This window comes from Euleptes europaea, chromosome 14, assembly GCF_029931775.1.
Source record: "Euleptes europaea isolate rEulEur1 chromosome 14, rEulEur1.hap1, whole genome shotgun sequence".
Lineage (NCBI taxonomy): Eukaryota > Metazoa > Chordata > Lepidosauria > Squamata > Sphaerodactylidae > Euleptes > Euleptes europaea.
The window spans coordinates 28,377,453-28,396,120 of NC_079325.1; the positions used below are offsets into that span (position 1 = coordinate 28,377,453).

The 18,668-nt window shown below is 43.5% G+C and overlaps 1 protein-coding gene across 3 annotated transcripts in view; it reads right to left on the bottom strand.

Moving 5' to 3' along the window:
* Positions 1 to 1,037: 1,037 nt before the first annotated feature.
* ZMAT4 (zinc finger matrin-type 4) overlaps positions 1,038 to 18,668 on the bottom strand; it is a 157,357-nt gene continuing 139,726 nt past the window's right edge. For 2 of the 3 annotated variants that reach the window (XM_056860604.1, XM_056860602.1), the window contains one exon: positions 1,213 to 1,502. In XM_056860604.1, the coding sequence (XP_056716582.1) occupies positions 1,498 to 1,502 (5 nt within the window). In that variant the 3' untranslated portion in view covers positions 1,213 to 1,497. Of the gene's footprint in view, positions 1,130 to 1,212; positions 1,503 to 18,668 lie in introns of those variants that run through there. The other variant, XR_008933772.1, reaches the window with a different exon arrangement.

Sequence of the window (18,668 nt, forward strand, 5' to 3'; positions counted from 1 at the left end):
ATCCCCCCTCCCCTCTGGGGCAGAGGGGCCAACAGCCCCTTCCCTTGAACATCCCCCCCACGGGTCCAGCTGCCCTAGACTGAGCTGCCACCACCACCCCTAGCACGCGAGGAGCACAAGGCGTGGCCCCACTGGTCTCCCCCTGGAGCTGTCCGTCTGACGTCCCCCTGGGCTTGGAGGTGTGGGCCCAGCTCCAAGGCCCATCCCGGGCGAGGGGCGGGGAAGGCGTGCGGGGACGGAGGGAGAGAAGTGCCAGGATTTTAGGCAGACAGGCAGGCAGCAAAAGGGGTGATATTCTTTTCCGAGCGCGAAACTCCCCCAGCCAATCACCGTTCTTGGGGGAGGAGAAAGGACACGTCCCGGGGAGCGAAGCAAACATTTTTTCATGGGCATCTGAGCAACAAAACACGAGTCCACAGGAAAGATCGTCTCAAAAGTGGTTTGGATTGCCTCTCTTTTAATGCGGCTTATTTTGCTCAGTGGGGGAAAATACAGATCTCCAGTGAATAACCAAAATTTGACTCCGACGCAAATCAGCGTCGAAACAGCAGCAAATCTCCGTGAAGAATACCCCCCAGAGAGACAAGGTATTTTTAGGGAGTTGAAGAAGCTTTGAAAGAGGAGGGTCACTGATCATGGCTGGGTATACTCATTCTACTTTCACATTTGGTCCAACAAGTTATGCAGGTTTTTGTACTGTTTCAAAACTCTGCACAGCCTATTTGACTAGAGGCAGCAGTGCAACAAGAGAAATGTGTTCATGCACCATGGGGGGGCATAGTTTGCTTCTCTCAAAATAGTTTAAATTCTCCCGAAAACTATTATCTCATGCCTTTCTAACCTTACTTTGAAATCTAGAGTCTGGCAAAGATGGGGATTCCCTCTAGCTTGGAGGAATTTCCTGTATGCCTGGCTTTTCCTTTCAGTGCTTAATGCAAGAAAAAAATGGAAGAAGTCGTCCATTATACATCACCTAAAGGATGAGAATATTTTTTTTCTCCCTCTTTATATGGATGATAAAAACCATGCAGAATAAGGTGAAGATATCATGTTTATTTCTTGCTGAAGACTGGTTACTTACATCACAATCATGGATAATTTAATAGGATCTTATACTCTCTGAAGAAATCTAAGAATAAATATGAAAAAAGAAAAAAGTATTTTATTCCAGTGGTATCCGAAGATGAACTTAAAAGTTTTTGTTTTGTATCTTACAGTTTTAAACATACTCTTTTTAGGCTGAATATATAGAATCTACTTCTTCCAAAGGGTAAAAAAATCTATCTGAATCTTGTTACTCACCACAAAAGAAAAATAAAAGTAAAATCCATTCATAGTCCAAAAGCAAAGAATAGCTATACATTTATGATGCCACACAGGAAGTGCTCATAGTCCAAGAAAGCATCATGTCTGTAGGCAAAGGAATCTTCTGCGAAGAAGAAATCTGTGCTGGGTACATTTCAGTGACTCGGAGACCGACGACGCTCTATTGGTTCTTCAGGCTGCAAAAGAAAAGAGAAAAAGGAGTAATAGAGAGCATAGGAACCCTCTGCTTGCAGGAGAGGAGAGAGAAGGCCCTGGAGAGCTGCCTTCCCTCCTGCTTCCAGGGATTCTAGCCTTCTCTCCATCAGCTGCCAGTACATAAGAACATAAGAAAGGCCCTGCTGGATCAGACCAAGGCCCATCAAGTCCAGCAGTCTGTTCACACAGTGGCCAGCCAGGTGCCTTTAGGAAGCCACTAAAGGCACTGCAGTGCCTTTAGGAAACCACAAACAAGACGACTGCAGTACAGGATTCCCTTCTTGCTGCATATTGTGTCTCCCACCATACAGAGGGACCTAAAGTATTGCTTAAGGATTGTTGAAGAGCTGTTTTAAATGTTGTTGTTCTAGTGTCTATCTAGCCATTGCAAGACACCACATGCACTTGTTAAAAATGTAATAGAAAAACATGACATAAATTTATAAGCCCCAATCACAGCACAAATACATTGGATGCTGTTTTGCTTCAATCAGGGATGAGAGAGTTTCCTCCATTCTGCTTCTTTATTGTTCCATAATTTTGCACTGCCTTGACTTCTACTCCTTTAGTTCAGGTAGGTGAAATTCTAAAGTTAATTCTGGAACTGATTGCAGTTTGTTCAGATTTGCTGCAACTATTCCCCCATCCCTCTATTACAGATGCACATAGAATCATAGAGTTGGAAGGGACCTCAAGGGTCATCTAGTCCAAATCCCTGCACAATGCTGGAAATTCACAACTACCTCCCCTCCACACACCCAGTGACCCCTACTCCATGCCCAGAAGATGGCCAAAAAAAAACCTCTGGGATCCATGGCCAATCTGGCCTGGAGGAATATTCCTTCCTGACCCCAAACTGGCAGTCTGCATTACCCTGGGTCATGACAGCCAAACACTGACCCTTCCTGCAACCCTTCCTGCCCTCCCTCTCATGATCTGCCTAAGTTCACAGAATCACCTCTGCTGTTGGATGGCCCTCTAGCCTCTGCTTGAAAACCTCCAAAGAAGGAGAGCCATTTCCCAAGGAAACCTGTTCCACTGAGGAACTGCTCTGTCAGGAAGTTCTTCCTAATGTTTAGCTGAAAACTCTTTGGATTTAATTTCAACCTGTTGGTTCTGTTCTTACCTTCTGGGGCAACAGAAAACAACTTCGCACCATCCTCTATATGACAACCCTTCAAGTACTTGCAGAGGGTTATCATATCACCTCTCAGTCGTCTCCTCTCCAGGCCAAACATACCTTCAACCTTTCCTCATGTGCACATTGATAAAACATTGCCCCCGCAAGCAATCTTGATGTAACAATTTATGCCTGCATCCAGAACCTTTTGGTGTAATGCTTTGTTGATGCACATGTACTCTTGCATATTGGAAAAAGTTCACTCACAAAAAAATCTTCATTCAACTATACATAAAATCACAAGAAGAATGCCTTTTTTCAGGGTTTTATCGACATGTACATGTGTGCTGGCAATTTAGAAGGGAAGCAGGGAAAACCAGGAGGAAAAAGAGGAACAGAAAGGCATGAGAAAGGACATGCACACTGCTCTGTACAAAATATGTAATTTTTAAAAAAAATCCCACAACAGTGGTTTTCTAAGGCATTGGTTCCATTCCAGAAACAAGACTGGGTAATTTAGAACACCAAAACCCATATGAGGAGAATTTCGGAAGAATCCCTAGTTTCAAAGTACTCATTTTCACCCTTAAATGGTCTGTTATGGGCTCCCTGTTCCCATAAATTCCTCTCTGATTGCTTTTTTAAAACGGGAGTAGTAGCAATAATTATGGCTGTCATTAAACTTTGGCAGTAGGAATCAGGGAAGGGAGGGTGGGTTACCATAGTTCCATGTTAGTTCAGATGCCAGACCATCTGTAATCTGGTTCTAGCCTGAAATTGATCCAGATGGGACCCGTAAGAAGCTTCAAGGCCTTGGCATGTGATGACGACATCACTGTTATGCCCTGGCAGGAAACTAGTACTTCCCTCTGCCCCCTTGTGCATGTTACCTAGCAGAAATGGAAGCTGTGGCAATGGGGGCTCCTCCATAGGCAGCTCAATGGCTGCAGAAGGATCTCAGGGTCTGGATGCTGCAACATCTGTAGAGAATGAATTCCTGTAGATTCCTGTTGCTGTGGCTGTACTGCACATTCAGGAAGGATGCTCAGAAAATAGATTCCAGCTACTCCAGAAAATTTCCAAAGTGGATGAGCGTTCATCACCAGTGGTGAATCTTGTACATGTAAGAAATATTTGGCACACATACTGAAAATCCCATATTGATGGTACTCTGGACAGCTCCTCTCTATGCCAAAAGGCCACAATTCGTTCTTAAAAGACAAGGCAGATATTTGCACACTCAAGCTTTCCGATTTAAATCTGCTTGGGTGAAATTTGGTTACAACTCTATGTTTTGTACAATTTGAAGGGATGCAGAAACAATGAGCAATAAGACTTTCTCAAATGCTTTCTCAAAAAAAGGCACTTAGCTCACAAACCATTCAGTGATTTTCAAACTGTGATCAAAGCACTTAGGCATATCAAGATATATATTTTCCCCTTTCACATAAAAAGGAAAAGCAAGATCTTCAATCTCACAATGATGGAAATATTACACACTCCCTTTTTAGAGGCAGCGCAATTATTCAGATTCTTTCCAGTAGCAAGCACTGTAGTAATGATAAATTAAAATGTATTTAAATACCATCTAGCTTTTATAATTATTCATGTGCTAAGTTGTTATTGCACTACAGACCTCTTTTCATATATTAGTCAGTTCCCTGCATGACACAGAAAGCACATAGAATAAATATGTGGCTATTAATAAAAATTGCAGCAGTTCAGTTGACCAAAGAAAATCATTTTCTAATTGGAGACAGATATGCTTTATTGCTCTGGTGCGTAACAAAATTTCATGGAGTTTAATAGAAATCTAACCAGGGAGAGATGCTAGATCATCTTGGCAGAAATCACTTTTGATTATTCCTGTGGATTATTTCTTTTAAAAACAGATTGAAGACAAACCCGGTGAAGGAAAAAAATTCCTGCCCATAATGGCAGAACAAGAGAATCCAAATGAAGATATTCATGTGAACGCTGCAGAAGCATATTTGGAGGCAACAGAGAAGCCAGGGCCCTGACGGTGCATTTTGAAATCGTGAGCAAAAGATGGCTTTGGAAGAGCCACAGTGGAGATGCTCTTTCATTGTCTTGAAACCAATGCAAAAACATCAACCCGCCAACTTTAGTTTCTGCAAATCTTAGCCATGGTATATGTTTCCAATACTTGAGTGTCACTAGAAAAAAGAGAACAATTTCATTAATACCTATCCGCTTGCCTGAGAAACGTTTAGCACATTTTTTTGCACCATCAAGTCACAGCTGCCTTATGGTGACACTGTAGGGCCATGTTGGCGAACCCATGGCATGCGTGTCGCAGCCGGCACGCCGAGCCCTCTCTGTGGGCACGCGTGGACCCGTTGCGTCTGCCTAGGGCTGTGCCGTGTTGCCGCGGTGAGGGCGGTGCTCCTTCTCCCCAAGCCCATGTTCCCCAAGCCTGCGCTGGCGCCCTCCCTCTCCTTGCACCCGGGGCAAGCCCCTCCCTCTCTCTCAGCTGAGCTGCGGTTCAAAGTCCCTGTCGCCCAGCTGGGTGGGGAGTGCAGGGAAGGGGGCGGGAGTTTTGAACCACTCCGCGCAGTAGCGCGGCGTGGTTCAAAGCCCCAGCCGCCCAGCTGGGCAGCGGGGAGTGCAGCAAAGGAAGCGGGAGCTTTGAACCGCTCCACGCGGCAGCACAGTGCAGTTCGGCACTGTTCAAAGCCCCAGCCGCCCAGCTGGACGGCGGGGAGTGCAGCGAAGGGGGCGGGAGCCACACATGCCAGCAGAGAGGGCTACGCATGCCACAGTCAGCATGCGTGCCATAGGTTCGCCAACATGGCCCTAGACCTTGCAAACAAGTATTTGAAAATCACAGTCTTGGAAACAGATTCCAACTGTATAATTTAATCTAATCCCAGAGGTCTCTCCACTTTGAAGTAGAATTCAGATGACTGCGGTACAGTACATTTGGGGCTGAAAACCACATATAGTCCATTAGGACTTGTTTCCTACTCACTGAGCTTTATACTTGCTGTTTCAACCAGGAAATATTCTGATTTTATTTTTGCTTCTTGACTGTATAAATTTTACCTTTGAGTCTTTTATTTTTGTGCTATTTTCTGTATCCTCACCTTGACGTTTCCCTGTAAAATGCACACTTTCCCAACATTATTTATGCACCAATAAATTAGGATTATACAAATATATAATGTTGTTCATTATAATACCATATAAAAGTGTGTGTGTACACAAGAGATCTACAAAAGCAAGGAGAACCAAAGCCTTTAGAAAATATGTAAATGAATATTAAAAATGAAATAATGACTATTTACATTCCTTTTCAGTAGTAAGGCCAAAATCTTGATCCCTGCACAGAACCATCAGAAACAGGGTTGGTTATTCCTCTATCTACCCTCCCCATCTGTAAACAGTGTCACCAATGATGGGAAAAAACCACAGTTTATATTTGGAGATCTGCACAGAGTCAGTGCTATTTCGGGTTCTTCTGTAATAAAAGAACACTTGAACTGCACCAAAGGCAAATTAAAGCTTCTTATTGGTTGTCAAACATTACAGCCTGGAAACCTGCTGACTTCTACAGAGCAAATGAGTTTCAAGCAGCTTGGTATGAGAAAATGCCTCTCCATAATCCATTAACACTAATGCTCCTCATCGCCAATTTTCATTTCCACATTTGCATGTCCTGCTGTGCAGAAAGCTGCTGCCTTTGTAGTTCTCTTATTGTGCCCAGTGCATCCTTTACAGATAAGTGGTCTGAAGCAAACACCATATGGATGCTAATATACCACAGCTGCCCCTGCGGAGTGGGAAGTCAGGAGCAAAGGAATTGTGTGTGCTTAGCCAATGCGCCATCTCTCAAGCAGACACTGAGTTAGCTGTATTTTCAGAAGCTCCATGTGGCTTAAGCACGTATTAATTGATGCCGCTTCCACAAAGTGTTTGAGAAGTTTGAAAGACTGAGTTGTAAAGTGTAACTACAGAAACATGCTAATATTTCAAACGGAGATGTGCAGAACCCCTCCTGAGAAATGTTGCAAGACTTACTGAACGTCTTTGTGCTTCTATTAAAAAGCCTTTGGATGTTTCCTGCCAGCAGAAACGTACGCATTTGACTGATGAGTGATTTGATATTTGCAGAACAACCATCAAATACTGAACTTACTTGGTTCATAGTGTCATTCACTACCAAATCAAGCACCTCACAGTATCACCTGGATGAGTTGCTCATAATTCAAAATAAGCAGCATTTCACATAGTTTAAGTGTCTTTGCAGTGTGGACAATAGCATAACAGCTGCTACAAGCTAGCAGTGGTAGATGCATGCTCCTACCCCATCTCACCCAGCAAGAATGAGGCCCAGTCTATATAATAATTGCCACATTCCAAGTTGGTGACCAAAGTCTGGCGTAAGTACTTTCCAGAACTATTGATCATGTAAACATTCGTCTGCATTGCATGGTATAAAGGATTAAAAAAAACTTTCCCTTTGTGATGTGTACCACCCCCCAAGCTCTGGAGGTAAGTTAGCGCATAAGTCATTACTAGTTTTCTAAAGGAAGTTGTAGATGTCAGTACTTTGAAAGGGAACCATATACACACAGAGGCTGTTTTGCCTGAAGCACTGGTTCCTTACGGGATTTTGATACTCAAGTATGCTCACAGAGACAAGATATTTTTGCAATGTGCATGGGCTTTAATATTTTAAAAAATCTACAAAATAAACTGAGAGCAGTCTCTTATGTCCCTCTTGGTCACTCAGGGTTTCCTACAGCAACAGCAACACCCCTGAGCCTGGTTATACAGCACCTCCCAGTCTCTGATATAGCCCACATGGCACCTCTTCCTTCTTATACTCTTCAGCCTGTTAGGTGCAGCCTTTTAGGACTAGCAACACCTTGCAATCCTATGAATCATCCTGGCTTGGGGCTAATGCTTGCACATGGAGCTCCTTTAACCTTTACTGGGAAGGCTGACTGACTAAAAAGAGGGTAATACGGTTATAGAATCTAGCTGCCAACATGCTTTAAGCTGGAATAAGGTCACCTGACCACACCATCCCTAATCTTCCTTGGGGGTTCTTCCATGTTGGCACTATAGTAGGTCAACACATGAAGCCATAGTGTTACTGAGGTGGATTGCGGAAACAGCAAGCTACCAGCTAAGCATGCCAAGTGTATGTGAATAAATGCATCATATGAAAACAGAAATCTCCTATTGACGACTGCTGTCTAGACTAGATCCAACACACCACAGAAAGTACCCCTTTTAGTAAGCTTTTTTTCTTCTGTTGCATGCTTTGGGAAAATGGGAAGGGACAACCATGACAAAGTAATGCAAGCACATTGTGTTTGCAATGGGAAGCAGAATGTTATCATGAATAAACATAGGCAGGCACAAACATCACCTTTACCTGGGAACACAGAAACAGACCTTGGTGCAATGGGCAGGGTGGGGTCTACAAGGAGGTAGAGGTACAACACCACTGCCCATCCCATTGGCAGCTCTGATCTCCAGTGGTATCAGCTTTACCCATTCAATGGCTCCAGGCTTCCAACAAGAATTCAGTGTTGGTGAGAAGCTAACACTCAAAGCACAAGCTAACACTGATGTTTTTGTGCATCCAGGGACATGTGGATACTCCACTTCCCCAAATAACGTTGCTCATTTCCTTTAAACCCCTTTTGTTTTGTTGTATAGCAGGCCACTATATCCCCACTTTCCTCCCTCCTCATTTCAGATTGTTCTAACAAAACCACCTTTAAGGTGGCCACATTTTGCACCTTGATACGCTGAACAAGGAAGCAGCTGATTAAGACTTAGTAATTATGTCTGCACTATTGAAATTACCCTATTATAAGGCTCTGAAATTTTATTGTATGTAGATGTGTTGATGGCTCTCTCACTCCATCCATCTTTGCTGAGCTATGATCATAACAAAGAAAAATATTCCCACTTGACATAGCAGACTGAGAGGATCTGACCCAGGACTGCAGCATCCATGGCACAGATGGATTTTGAATCTGGCTAGGCCCCAGAAGTCTAGAATCCGTGTTTGTACTATAGATAGGTGTCAATTTGACTCCATTCTTCTCTTGGGGAGAGCAGGCATTCAGAAAGGACATTGGCTCTTCCTCTTGACTTTTCTTAATCTCCTTTGTGGAGCCAATTGCTTGCACATCAGAACATCATCAGGGCTATTGATAATTAATTGCAATGAACTCCTGCTTGTGAAATGTAACAAAAGCAACTTTGCACTTACTCTGCTGTCTTTCATCTCAAACTCTCCAGGCTCCTTATAAATGGCAACAAATTAAGTCTCTTGTGTTAATGAACCATGTTCTACTAGATAAGAAGCCGATTCTGCTGAATCAAACAGCTACTCTTGCCTCTGGGAAGCATGGCACATTCTTCCCACCCTCAGTGTATTTCAAATTGCGTTCAATTAAAAGAGGAGGTGTTGACCCTCCACAAGCCTCCCCTTTCCAGATTTTTTTAAAAAAACAGGACAATCTGAAGCATATCAGCCAAGGGTATTAAAATACGATAATTGATTGTCATTCTTTTTGACCTCCCTTTTCCTCTCCCTTTGAATGGTATTCAGAATCTGCAATCCTGCATCATGTTATTAGTGATAATCCAGTCCCTCTCTTTTTGGTTAACAAGCTCAAACAGTCAATTGTTGCTTTCATCAGATCTGTGCAGATTAACGGTTCTTCAAAGTAGGGATGGGAAAGGCTCATTTTAGAGCAGATGAAACCTCAAAAGCAGACAACAAACACCCAACAGGATCTGTATTTTTTTCTTTCATTCAGATTGAAACTGGAACAGATCCCTGAAGGCACAGCAGCAGCTAGAGAAACATCTAATCTAGGGCCGAGTCAATAAGCTATTTTAATTTCAGATGTCGGGAGCTTGAAGAAACAAACTTTGAAGAGGGTCAGATAGAGGACAAAAGAATTTAAAAGACTATCTTGATGAGAAAGACTGGGTTGCCAGCTCTGAAATGCCTTCCGACTGACCTGCCATAGGGGGAAAAGGGAGGCAGTTTTGCTCCAGAATTATTGAGGAACAGTCTAAGGATATCTTGCATCCCTTTGGGTAGTCAAGTAAATTTGGCAGGATCTATTGTTGAGTCTTCTTTGAGTAAGGGAGGGAGCAGAGGAAGAACAGATCTGAAATAAGCCAGCTGTTTATGTTTATTGTATCCATGCAACTCCATCCTTTGCTAACCAGGCTGAGAGCCTCTGAACTGAAGCACAAGGGTTGATAGGAATCATCCAGCACCAGTCAACAGATAATCAGAACAACAGGTTCAGTGAGCAGGATCCAGGCGGCAGGTATGACCAACTGCTATTGGAGGACCAGGTGAGAGCTTAACTCACAGATAAGACGGACATTGCTTCAACTATGGTCTGAGTTGGCAAGGGGTGAATCCCCTCCCATAGCACACATCATATGTTTATCGCCAATTATGACCTTCATCTGCAAATTACTGAAGACCCTCCCCTCCCCTAAGAATTCTAAATATGCTTGTAATGTTTTGGCATATATATATGCATATTCTCGCTAGGGGTGTGCAGTTGGATAATGCTAACTGTAACAGTCATCCAATTTACCTGGCATTAGATCAGGTAGGCTATTTCCAAAGGTTTCCAGGATTGACTCCCAGATCTGTTAACATTGTGAACTGTTGAAAATTTAATGACATGTGCTCCTCCCCCTTTTTTTGTCTCTCTCCATTCCCCAGGAAACAGCATTTCACCCAGCCAATCTTCGCCGTTTTCCCACTATGCAGAGAGGGGCTGTAAAACTAGATCCCTTTGTCCAATTCTATTGAAATTAGAAATCCTTAGAAGAGAGGGTAGACTAGGTTCTCTGATGTTTTATCGCCTATCTGGGTAGAAGGGCAGCATACAAATATTTTACATGAAGAATAAAATATTTTAAAAACATATTTTGATACCATTTGGTGGAAAATGCCTGCTCAGGAAAATCTGCCATTTTCCACACACGAAAAAAAATGAGCAGACATCCAAAACAATCTTAATGAAAACAGAAAAGGAACCTCATGACTCATCATGATAAGACAACATTTTCTGAGAATTCTTAACAACAATGTACCTTCCCTTTCTTAAATTATTTTATAGAATTAAAACAATTTTTCCAGTGCACACCTCTGGTTCTCATCACAACACTCAATCGTAACATAGGGTAGACAAGCAGGGGTACCTAGTCTAAGCAACTGCTTGGCACTCCCATCATGAAGTGGTAGAATGACAGATTCCCTCAGCGCTTTTGGATGGGAGATATAGAAAGGTTCCCTTGGAGGACAGGGTACGTCCCTGTGCTTTAAAGGAAATTGAAACAACGGAGCAAGTTCTACTGCGCTGTCCACTATACCAAGAGGTTCGTTCTAAGTTTCTCTCCCCCTGGCTTAGTCGGCATCCCGGCCATTCAGGTCCAGAGTGTACTAAAATGTTGCTTATAGATGAAAATCCACAGGTTCAGCAGGAACGGCAAAAATTTTGTGCAGTGGCCTGTAGAACCTGTCAGAGAATGTCAGTATGTTTTATATGGAGGTGCGTGGAAAGATATTAGGCCCTCTTCTAGAGAAAAGCACAGGCTTTAATGAAGTAGATAGAGTAAAAAAAATTCTCAATAATGCTTCACCAGAGATAACAAAACAGGTGGCTAGGTTTTGCAGACTGGTGTGTATCACTAGGAAGGCCAAACTGAGCCATACTTTTACCCCAGAGCAGAACGGGGACATATGAGATTACTAGTTAGCTTACTTTTAGGACTCATATCTGCTTGTTATTACATAGTGTGTGAATTTTAAATATTATCGGATTTGTACATTTTATGTGGGGGTGGGAAAATTGAATGTTGTAGAGTTTTAAAGTCTGTGCTGAATTGGTCTTTTGACAGCAAAAAATGATGATTGATTGAATGTCAGTATGCCAATAATTTTAATTGGGTAGAATGTACAGTTTGTAACAATTGTGCAAATAACTTTTTTACCATTTGTATAAACCTGTGGGTAGAGTGTAATACTAAGAGTGGTGAATTGTGAAGAGGTGTGCTGGTCTATGACTGTTTTATTAAAGATTGATTGAACAGATTCTGGTTCTTCATTTGAGGACTATGAATTCCTGGTCTCAGGCAGAACTAGGCATTGCTTGGAAGGGCCGTGTCTCAGTATCAGAGTATCTGCTCCACATGAAGAAAGTTCCAAGTTCAATCCCCGGCAACTCCAGGTGAAGGGCCTTGGGGAGCAGAAAGATCTTCCCCTGCCAGATATCACAGAGAGGCACTTCCTCATAAGACAATCGTGAATTATTGGTCCAATAAAGTGGGATCACACAACTTTCTCAGTGCAGCTTATAGAGCTCTGGAACTTATACCAGCTTGGACTCAATAGGATCCCGAAGGTTCCTGCCCAGCCTCATTTGTACAGCAGTTCAGGGAACAGGGAGAAAACACTGACCGTGTAGATGGCAAATGATTTTTGAAGAACTTTAGGTATGGAATCTTGTTCTACATGTTTTGGGATTCAAAGATTGTGATTAGAAGGCCATTCATATTACAAGGACAATTGTTCCAAATGTTATGTGATCAGTATCGTCATTTTCTCCCCTTAGTCTTGATTTGGAAGATAATGTTTTATTCATGTAGGCAAAGATGGGGGCTCCCACCTAATTCTTTCCTTTTAATTTCTCATGAAAATAACTGCCTTCTATTTATAACCCTCCCAGAAAAAGCAGCATAATTTATCAAAATTACAAGCATAATGTGTAAAATATTGCCTAATTGTAACAAAGTGGAATCAGACTGTGTGTGTGTAGTCATTCCACTCAAAGATTTCAAAGCTGGAGGTCCATCATCATTTTTATTCTTGAAGCATAAGTAGGCTTAGCCCTTCCTTGGGCATTCCAGCTGCAAGTCCTCTCTTATCCGCCCCTCTGGCTGCCATCCATCTGGTTCTGAAAAAAGGGGGGGGGAAAGCACACCATAGCTGCCTAGCTACTCTGAAGTCTAAAGTGGTTGAGGAGTTTGTCTGGAAGTTGCTGCTTCCTCCAAAGGGCTAATCCTCCATTTGCCCCGAAGTATGTTTTGCAGAGGAGGTACTCCTGCACATACCTTATTTATTTGTTAAATTTATACCCTGCCTTTCCCACCAGTGGGGAGCCAATGCACCTTACATCATACTCATGTCCATTGTTTTATCCTCATAACAACCCTGTGAAGTAGGTTGGGCTGACAGGCCCAAGGTCACCCAGCAAGATTCCATGGCAATGTGAGGATTTGAACCTGGGTCTCCCAGATCCTAGACTGACATTCTAACCACATCACAATGGTTCTTATATGGAATACCTTGCAGGGTGTCTGTTGTGGGGAGGGGAAGGGAAGGTGATTGTAAGCCGGTTTGAATCTCTCTTAAATGGTAGAGAAAGTCGGCATATAAAAACCAACTCTTTTTCTTCTAAGACTCAAGGCCTTCTCAATAGCTGTGCTGCCTTGGGGGTGGGGGTTGATGAATTTCCCCTGCTGTTGAGTAATGGCCGGCTCTGCTCATCTGCCAAATTTGAAGGGATAGTTTCCAGAAATTGAACTTTGGAAATGCCATGTGGGGAGTTTGCTCTTTTGCAGCTTTCTGTTCCTTTAGTTTGAATAATTATTTTGTTCTGAAAAATCCAATTTGTTTAACACATGGGATCACAGGAAGGCCTGGCCAAATGACACTTCAGGCAAGGAGAATTTTCAGCACCCTTTACATTTGTTCACCTTTTGAATATTTAATGTTCCCACTTTGAAACACAATGCCAACTTCTCCCTATCACATCAGATAATAAATGAATGTTGTGTCGATGCGGCTTTGACATTTGATGTTTGATTGTTTTCACGTCATTGCAATCACTCACAAGCATGCCATGTGTTGAATCAGAACTGATGCTGCACATTTTCCAGCAAATTAAAAAAAAAAATCACACATCCCTTGGCAGAGATCTCTCTCAGTCCTGGTTATCCATACCTGAACCTTCACACTGTCCCGCATAGAGAAAAGGCCCTGATGGGCAGCAGCTGGGTGACCTTGGGCCAGTCACACACTCTCAGCCTAACCTACCTCACAGGTTTTTTGTGACAATAAAATGGGGGAAAGGAGAACAATGTAAACTACTTTGGGTCCCAGTGGGGAGAAACACAGGACAAATAAATAAATGAATAAAACTGCTATCTACTTTGCTCCAGTACAAGACATACAGGAGTAATGAAGTGAAATGCAACTTTCTTTTGAGTGACCATGATCCTAAAATTACGGCTACTGTGGCTGAATTTCTTACAGGAGTTCTTAAAGAACAATAAAAGTTTTATTAACCCGACTTGTAACTTATATGTATTGCCCTTTGGAGGTATATTGTTGTTTTTTTCTATCTCTGTCTTTTGGTATGCCAAAAAAGGTTAATGAAATGAAATGAATAAAACCTCTTGACACAACTAAATACATGAATAAAACCTCTTGACACAACTTTGGTGAACCAACCAGGAAAAATATGGAGTGATTTGGATGGGATGCCCCTGGGTTGGCAAACCCACTGGGTATCCTATTCAAGTGCCTGCAATATTTGATGTGGTAACGATCTTGCCAGCTGCCATTTGGCTACTAACATTTAATTTCTCAAATGTGCCTGGATATCAGTAGAGGGCCAATTCCAGATTCTGCAGGACCCCCCCTCATACTTTCCTTCCCACCCCCATACCTTTGAATTGGATGCCACCCACCTGCCCGTGCCCCCTTCTCCCACCTGCAAGCCCTCTATGCTCAGCTCCCTGTACTATCTGCACACCCTTTCCCTGACAGCACTGGCCAGTATATGCAGCTGGGAGTGCTGTTGTCATGCCCACCTGGAGCACGACCACGGTGCACCACCCACATGCCCTTCCACAATGACTCTGGGATGTTAGAAGCCCATACAGACAGGTGACATTGGAGGTGTGTGGGTGGAGGGTCAGCGGTGGTGGACCCCACCAGAAATGGTATGCTGATGACAACCCTGAATCAGAAAATATGGTATTTCAAATTTCTTTGAGATCTAGAAACTCCATTGTCAAAAATACCAGCGTGGTGCTGTGGTTAAGAGCGGTGGTTAGGAGTGGTGGAGTCTGATCTGGAGAACCAGGTTTGATTCCCCACTCCACATGAGCAGCGGAGGCTAATCTGGTGAACTGGATTTGTTTCCCCACGCCTCCACACGAAGCCAGCTGGGTGACCTTGGGCTAGTCACAACTAAGAGCTCTCTCAGCCCCACCTATCTCAAAGGGTGTCTGTTGTGGGGAGGGGGATTGTAAGCAGATTTGATTCTGCCTTAAGTGGTAGAGAAAGTCAGCATATAAAAACCAACTCTTTTCTTCTACTTAGAAAATGGTGGTTCTTTTTTATTTCTGGCATACAAATATAATCCAAAAATTAGTACACCCACACACAAAAACACCTCCAAATGTTAACACAACCCTGGTCACAGAGGTTCATGCTGTCTGCATTACAGGTAAAGATGAACTATATGCACTGTTGGTTTTAGCTGCTGAGTGGATTGTCAAGTACCTAGCCCCATGACAGGAATCCCCTCCCCTCAAGCCCAGCCACCCCCTTGCAGAGCCATTCTTGCTCAAGTACATAAAGAAATTAGTGTGCGTTTTTTCCAGCACATAATGCAGATCATAATTGATACTCCTTTCTATTAATGGTAAGGTCCCAGCCTGTTCGCACATTAACGACAGTGAGAATTAACACTGTTAATACAATTCTAAACCCATATTTCATAGTTACTTCTAATTAATCATTTTAGATGAAACATTTGGAGAACAGCAGAAAACACAGACCACAGATGGTTCTTGTTTTGTCCTTTCTTTAACTTTTGCAAGTGACAGCCGGGCTTTGCTTCTGCTACGATTCTATCCCAGTGCAGGAGGAATAGCACTCTGCACATGCTCAAAGGCCCCACCTCATAATTCACAAGATCCAGCACAGTCTTGTTATTACTAAAAAAAATTTGGGGGTGGTGCTGAGCGTTGGCTGAATCTAAGCTCCGCATTCAGTGAGGGCCCATTGTGGCGCAGAGATTAGAGAGCTGAGTAGAATTTGGAAACCCCTGCTCTGCCACGAAGTATACTGGGTGACCCCGGGTCCATTGCTCTCAGCCTAATCTACCTCACAACATAGTTGGGAGAATCAAAATAGTTGGGAGGAGCCAGCGTGGTGTAGTGGTTATGAGCAGTGGTTTGGAGCGGTGGACTCCAATCTGGAGAATGGGGTTTGATTCTCCCCTCCTCCACATGAGCAGTGGACTCTAATCTGGTGAACTGGGTTGGTTTCCCCACTCCTCCACATGAAGCCAGCTGGGTGACCTTGGGCTAGTCACAGTTCTCTTAGAGCTCTCTCAGCTCCCACCTACTTCACAGGGTGTCTGTTATGGGGAAGGGAAGGTGATTGTAAGGCGGTTTGATTCTTCCTTAAGTGGTAGAGAAAGTTGGCATATCAAAATCAACTCTTCTTCTTCAAGTGGGGGAGAGGATGTGTGGTGTCCTTTCCTTTGAGGAAGGGGGGAGGGGGATGCAGTAGCTTTAAAAAGCTCTTGGTCCTTGTTTGAAAGTGTTGCTCTGCCTGTTAAAAATTCGATTGGGGAGGGAGGTCAGGATTCCTCTACCGCCAATGTTTTCCAATTTTTTCTCCAAACTGGAGGTGGGGGGAGATCTCTGAATTAAATCACTTTCCGTCTATGCTGCTGCTGTGCTTAGAATTTTAGAATTAACAGCTTGTGGTTTTGAGGCTTGCTGTTTTTTTAAATTTTCTGTAGCCACGTTCCTTGTGATTTATCTTCAGCATGACACAATCCAATATATAATCACATCCATCAAATTCTGTTGCCCTGAAGGTAAGCCAAAGCCATGTCCTGGTGTCTTTCAGAAGCAGTGGAAGAAGGGAATTGCAGAGCTGGGGGACACTCACCTAGAATTAGTGCCAGACTACACGTTACACATTTTGGTGAGTTAGGTCAGGGTTCCCTGGAACCAATTCACTCCCCCTGAAGTCACACAGCAGCTGCAGGGAGAGCGCACAAGTTCCTAATTCAGCTCAGAATGACCATACAGGGAGAAGGGCAGTCTGCCTTCCCTCCTGGAGGCTTTCCTGGGCTCAAACAGCTGGGGGGGATTACTCTCCCCAGGACTGTTTCAGCCCAGAAAAATGGTGTAGGGAGACCAGAGCCCCTCCTCCCCCTTTGTTGTGTGGTGGACTCTAATCTGGAGAACCAGGTTTGATTCCTCACTACTGCACATGAGTGGCGGAGAGGAGGCTGAAGTTGGTTCCTAGCCTCATTCCTGCCTCCTGCAGAGGACTCTAACCCAGTGAACCGGGTTGGTTTACCCACTGCTACTCCAGTCTTTAGGTTTAAGTGTCCTCAGATTTGGCCAACTTGGCTATTAGACTTCACAAGCAAGGACCTATATGAAACTCGTGGGAAAATTCTGACATGCCTTTCTATACCCTTTTCTCTCACTTCCACCATCGCCTCCTATCTTTTCCCATTCACGCTGTATTTCCTCCCCCCGCCCTTATCCCCAACACTGGCCCATACCTCCCCTTGCTCCCCTGCTGTGCCCTCTTTCCTCAGGGTGATTTCTGCCCACCCCTACTTCCTCACTGCTGCTCCGCTCATCCCCCTTCCTCCTTGCTGCCACTCTGCCCATCCAATTGCATTGGCAGCATCTGCAGCTCTGCTGCCCACTTGGCATAGTGGAGCTTTGTCTTCATTTGTACAGATATTTTTGGAGGGTTATTTAAAGTTTTCTGCAAGCCTGGAGTGGGGTCCCCCAAGATTGTTGAAAAATCTGACTGCTGTGTAAATGGTCCCGATCTGTGGATATAAGTATCCACAGATGGGAGCACGGTTTTAATGCCATTTAATGTTTAGCCACCTGCCAGATTCTCGAAGTACAAGACCAAGAAGTGATCTAATTCACTTCTTCCTAGCAGACCAGGACAGGAATCTCACTGCTTCAGTAGCCTCCTTTTTGGCTACAGCCCTCACTGAGAGAATCTCCAAAGATCATTCGATTCAAGAGAGCTCAAACACACCACAAACTTTTAACTCCAATTTAACTCCAAAAACTATCTTTTTTAATGAATAATAATGATGATTTATCCTATTCTTTTATGCCGGCTGTACGGCGTGTTTTACTATTTCAAGATGCCAATGAACGTATTATATTGTATTGTTGTAACTAGAGATCCTGGCACCAGATTTTTTTTCTAGCCTCAATACTAGTCTTGAATTAGAATACTGCAAGTCCATTTTGATTTTATCAGGAGCCTAAAGAATCACAGAACACCCAATTTCATACAGTGAAATTTAAATAATAAAGAACATAAAATTATTGCAAACAAACTTTTAAGCAAACCTTGAATCAAAATTCAACAACCCTTCCCCCAGGCAGAGCAGCTGCCCTTCTGCTACCAAATCCCTGAACTTCTATCACATCTGCTCCAGAGCGCACCAGGGAAGGCCGCTCGAATGCCTTGGTTCTGTCTGGCAAGTGCTGTTTTCCGCATTCTCTTTAATTGGAGACCCCAGAGACCACGTGAAATTACTCTGCTGTGTTTGGGGAAAAAAATAACTCTTTTTAAAGTGTTCCACCTTCACCTGAAGTTTAGTTTGGAACCAGTTATGATTCTGTATTCAGAATGAACGAACACCGCCACAACCTCGCCAATAGAAAATGAAAACCAGATTCGGGCAGAAATCCCACGAATCAAATTGCCCTGATCCAACTAGCATCTGACTAGGAGAAACATGGCTGAACCCACAGAGGTCTGTTCCTAAGATTCTATCATCCGTTGTCATCCTGGAGTACTGATATGTAGCACATATAACAGATAGCTGATGAAGTATATTGAAACGCTGGAATTATCTAGAATTCGAATCCCACTCCGTTGGATTCCGCCCCGGTATACTACAGTGGACTCGCCTATTCT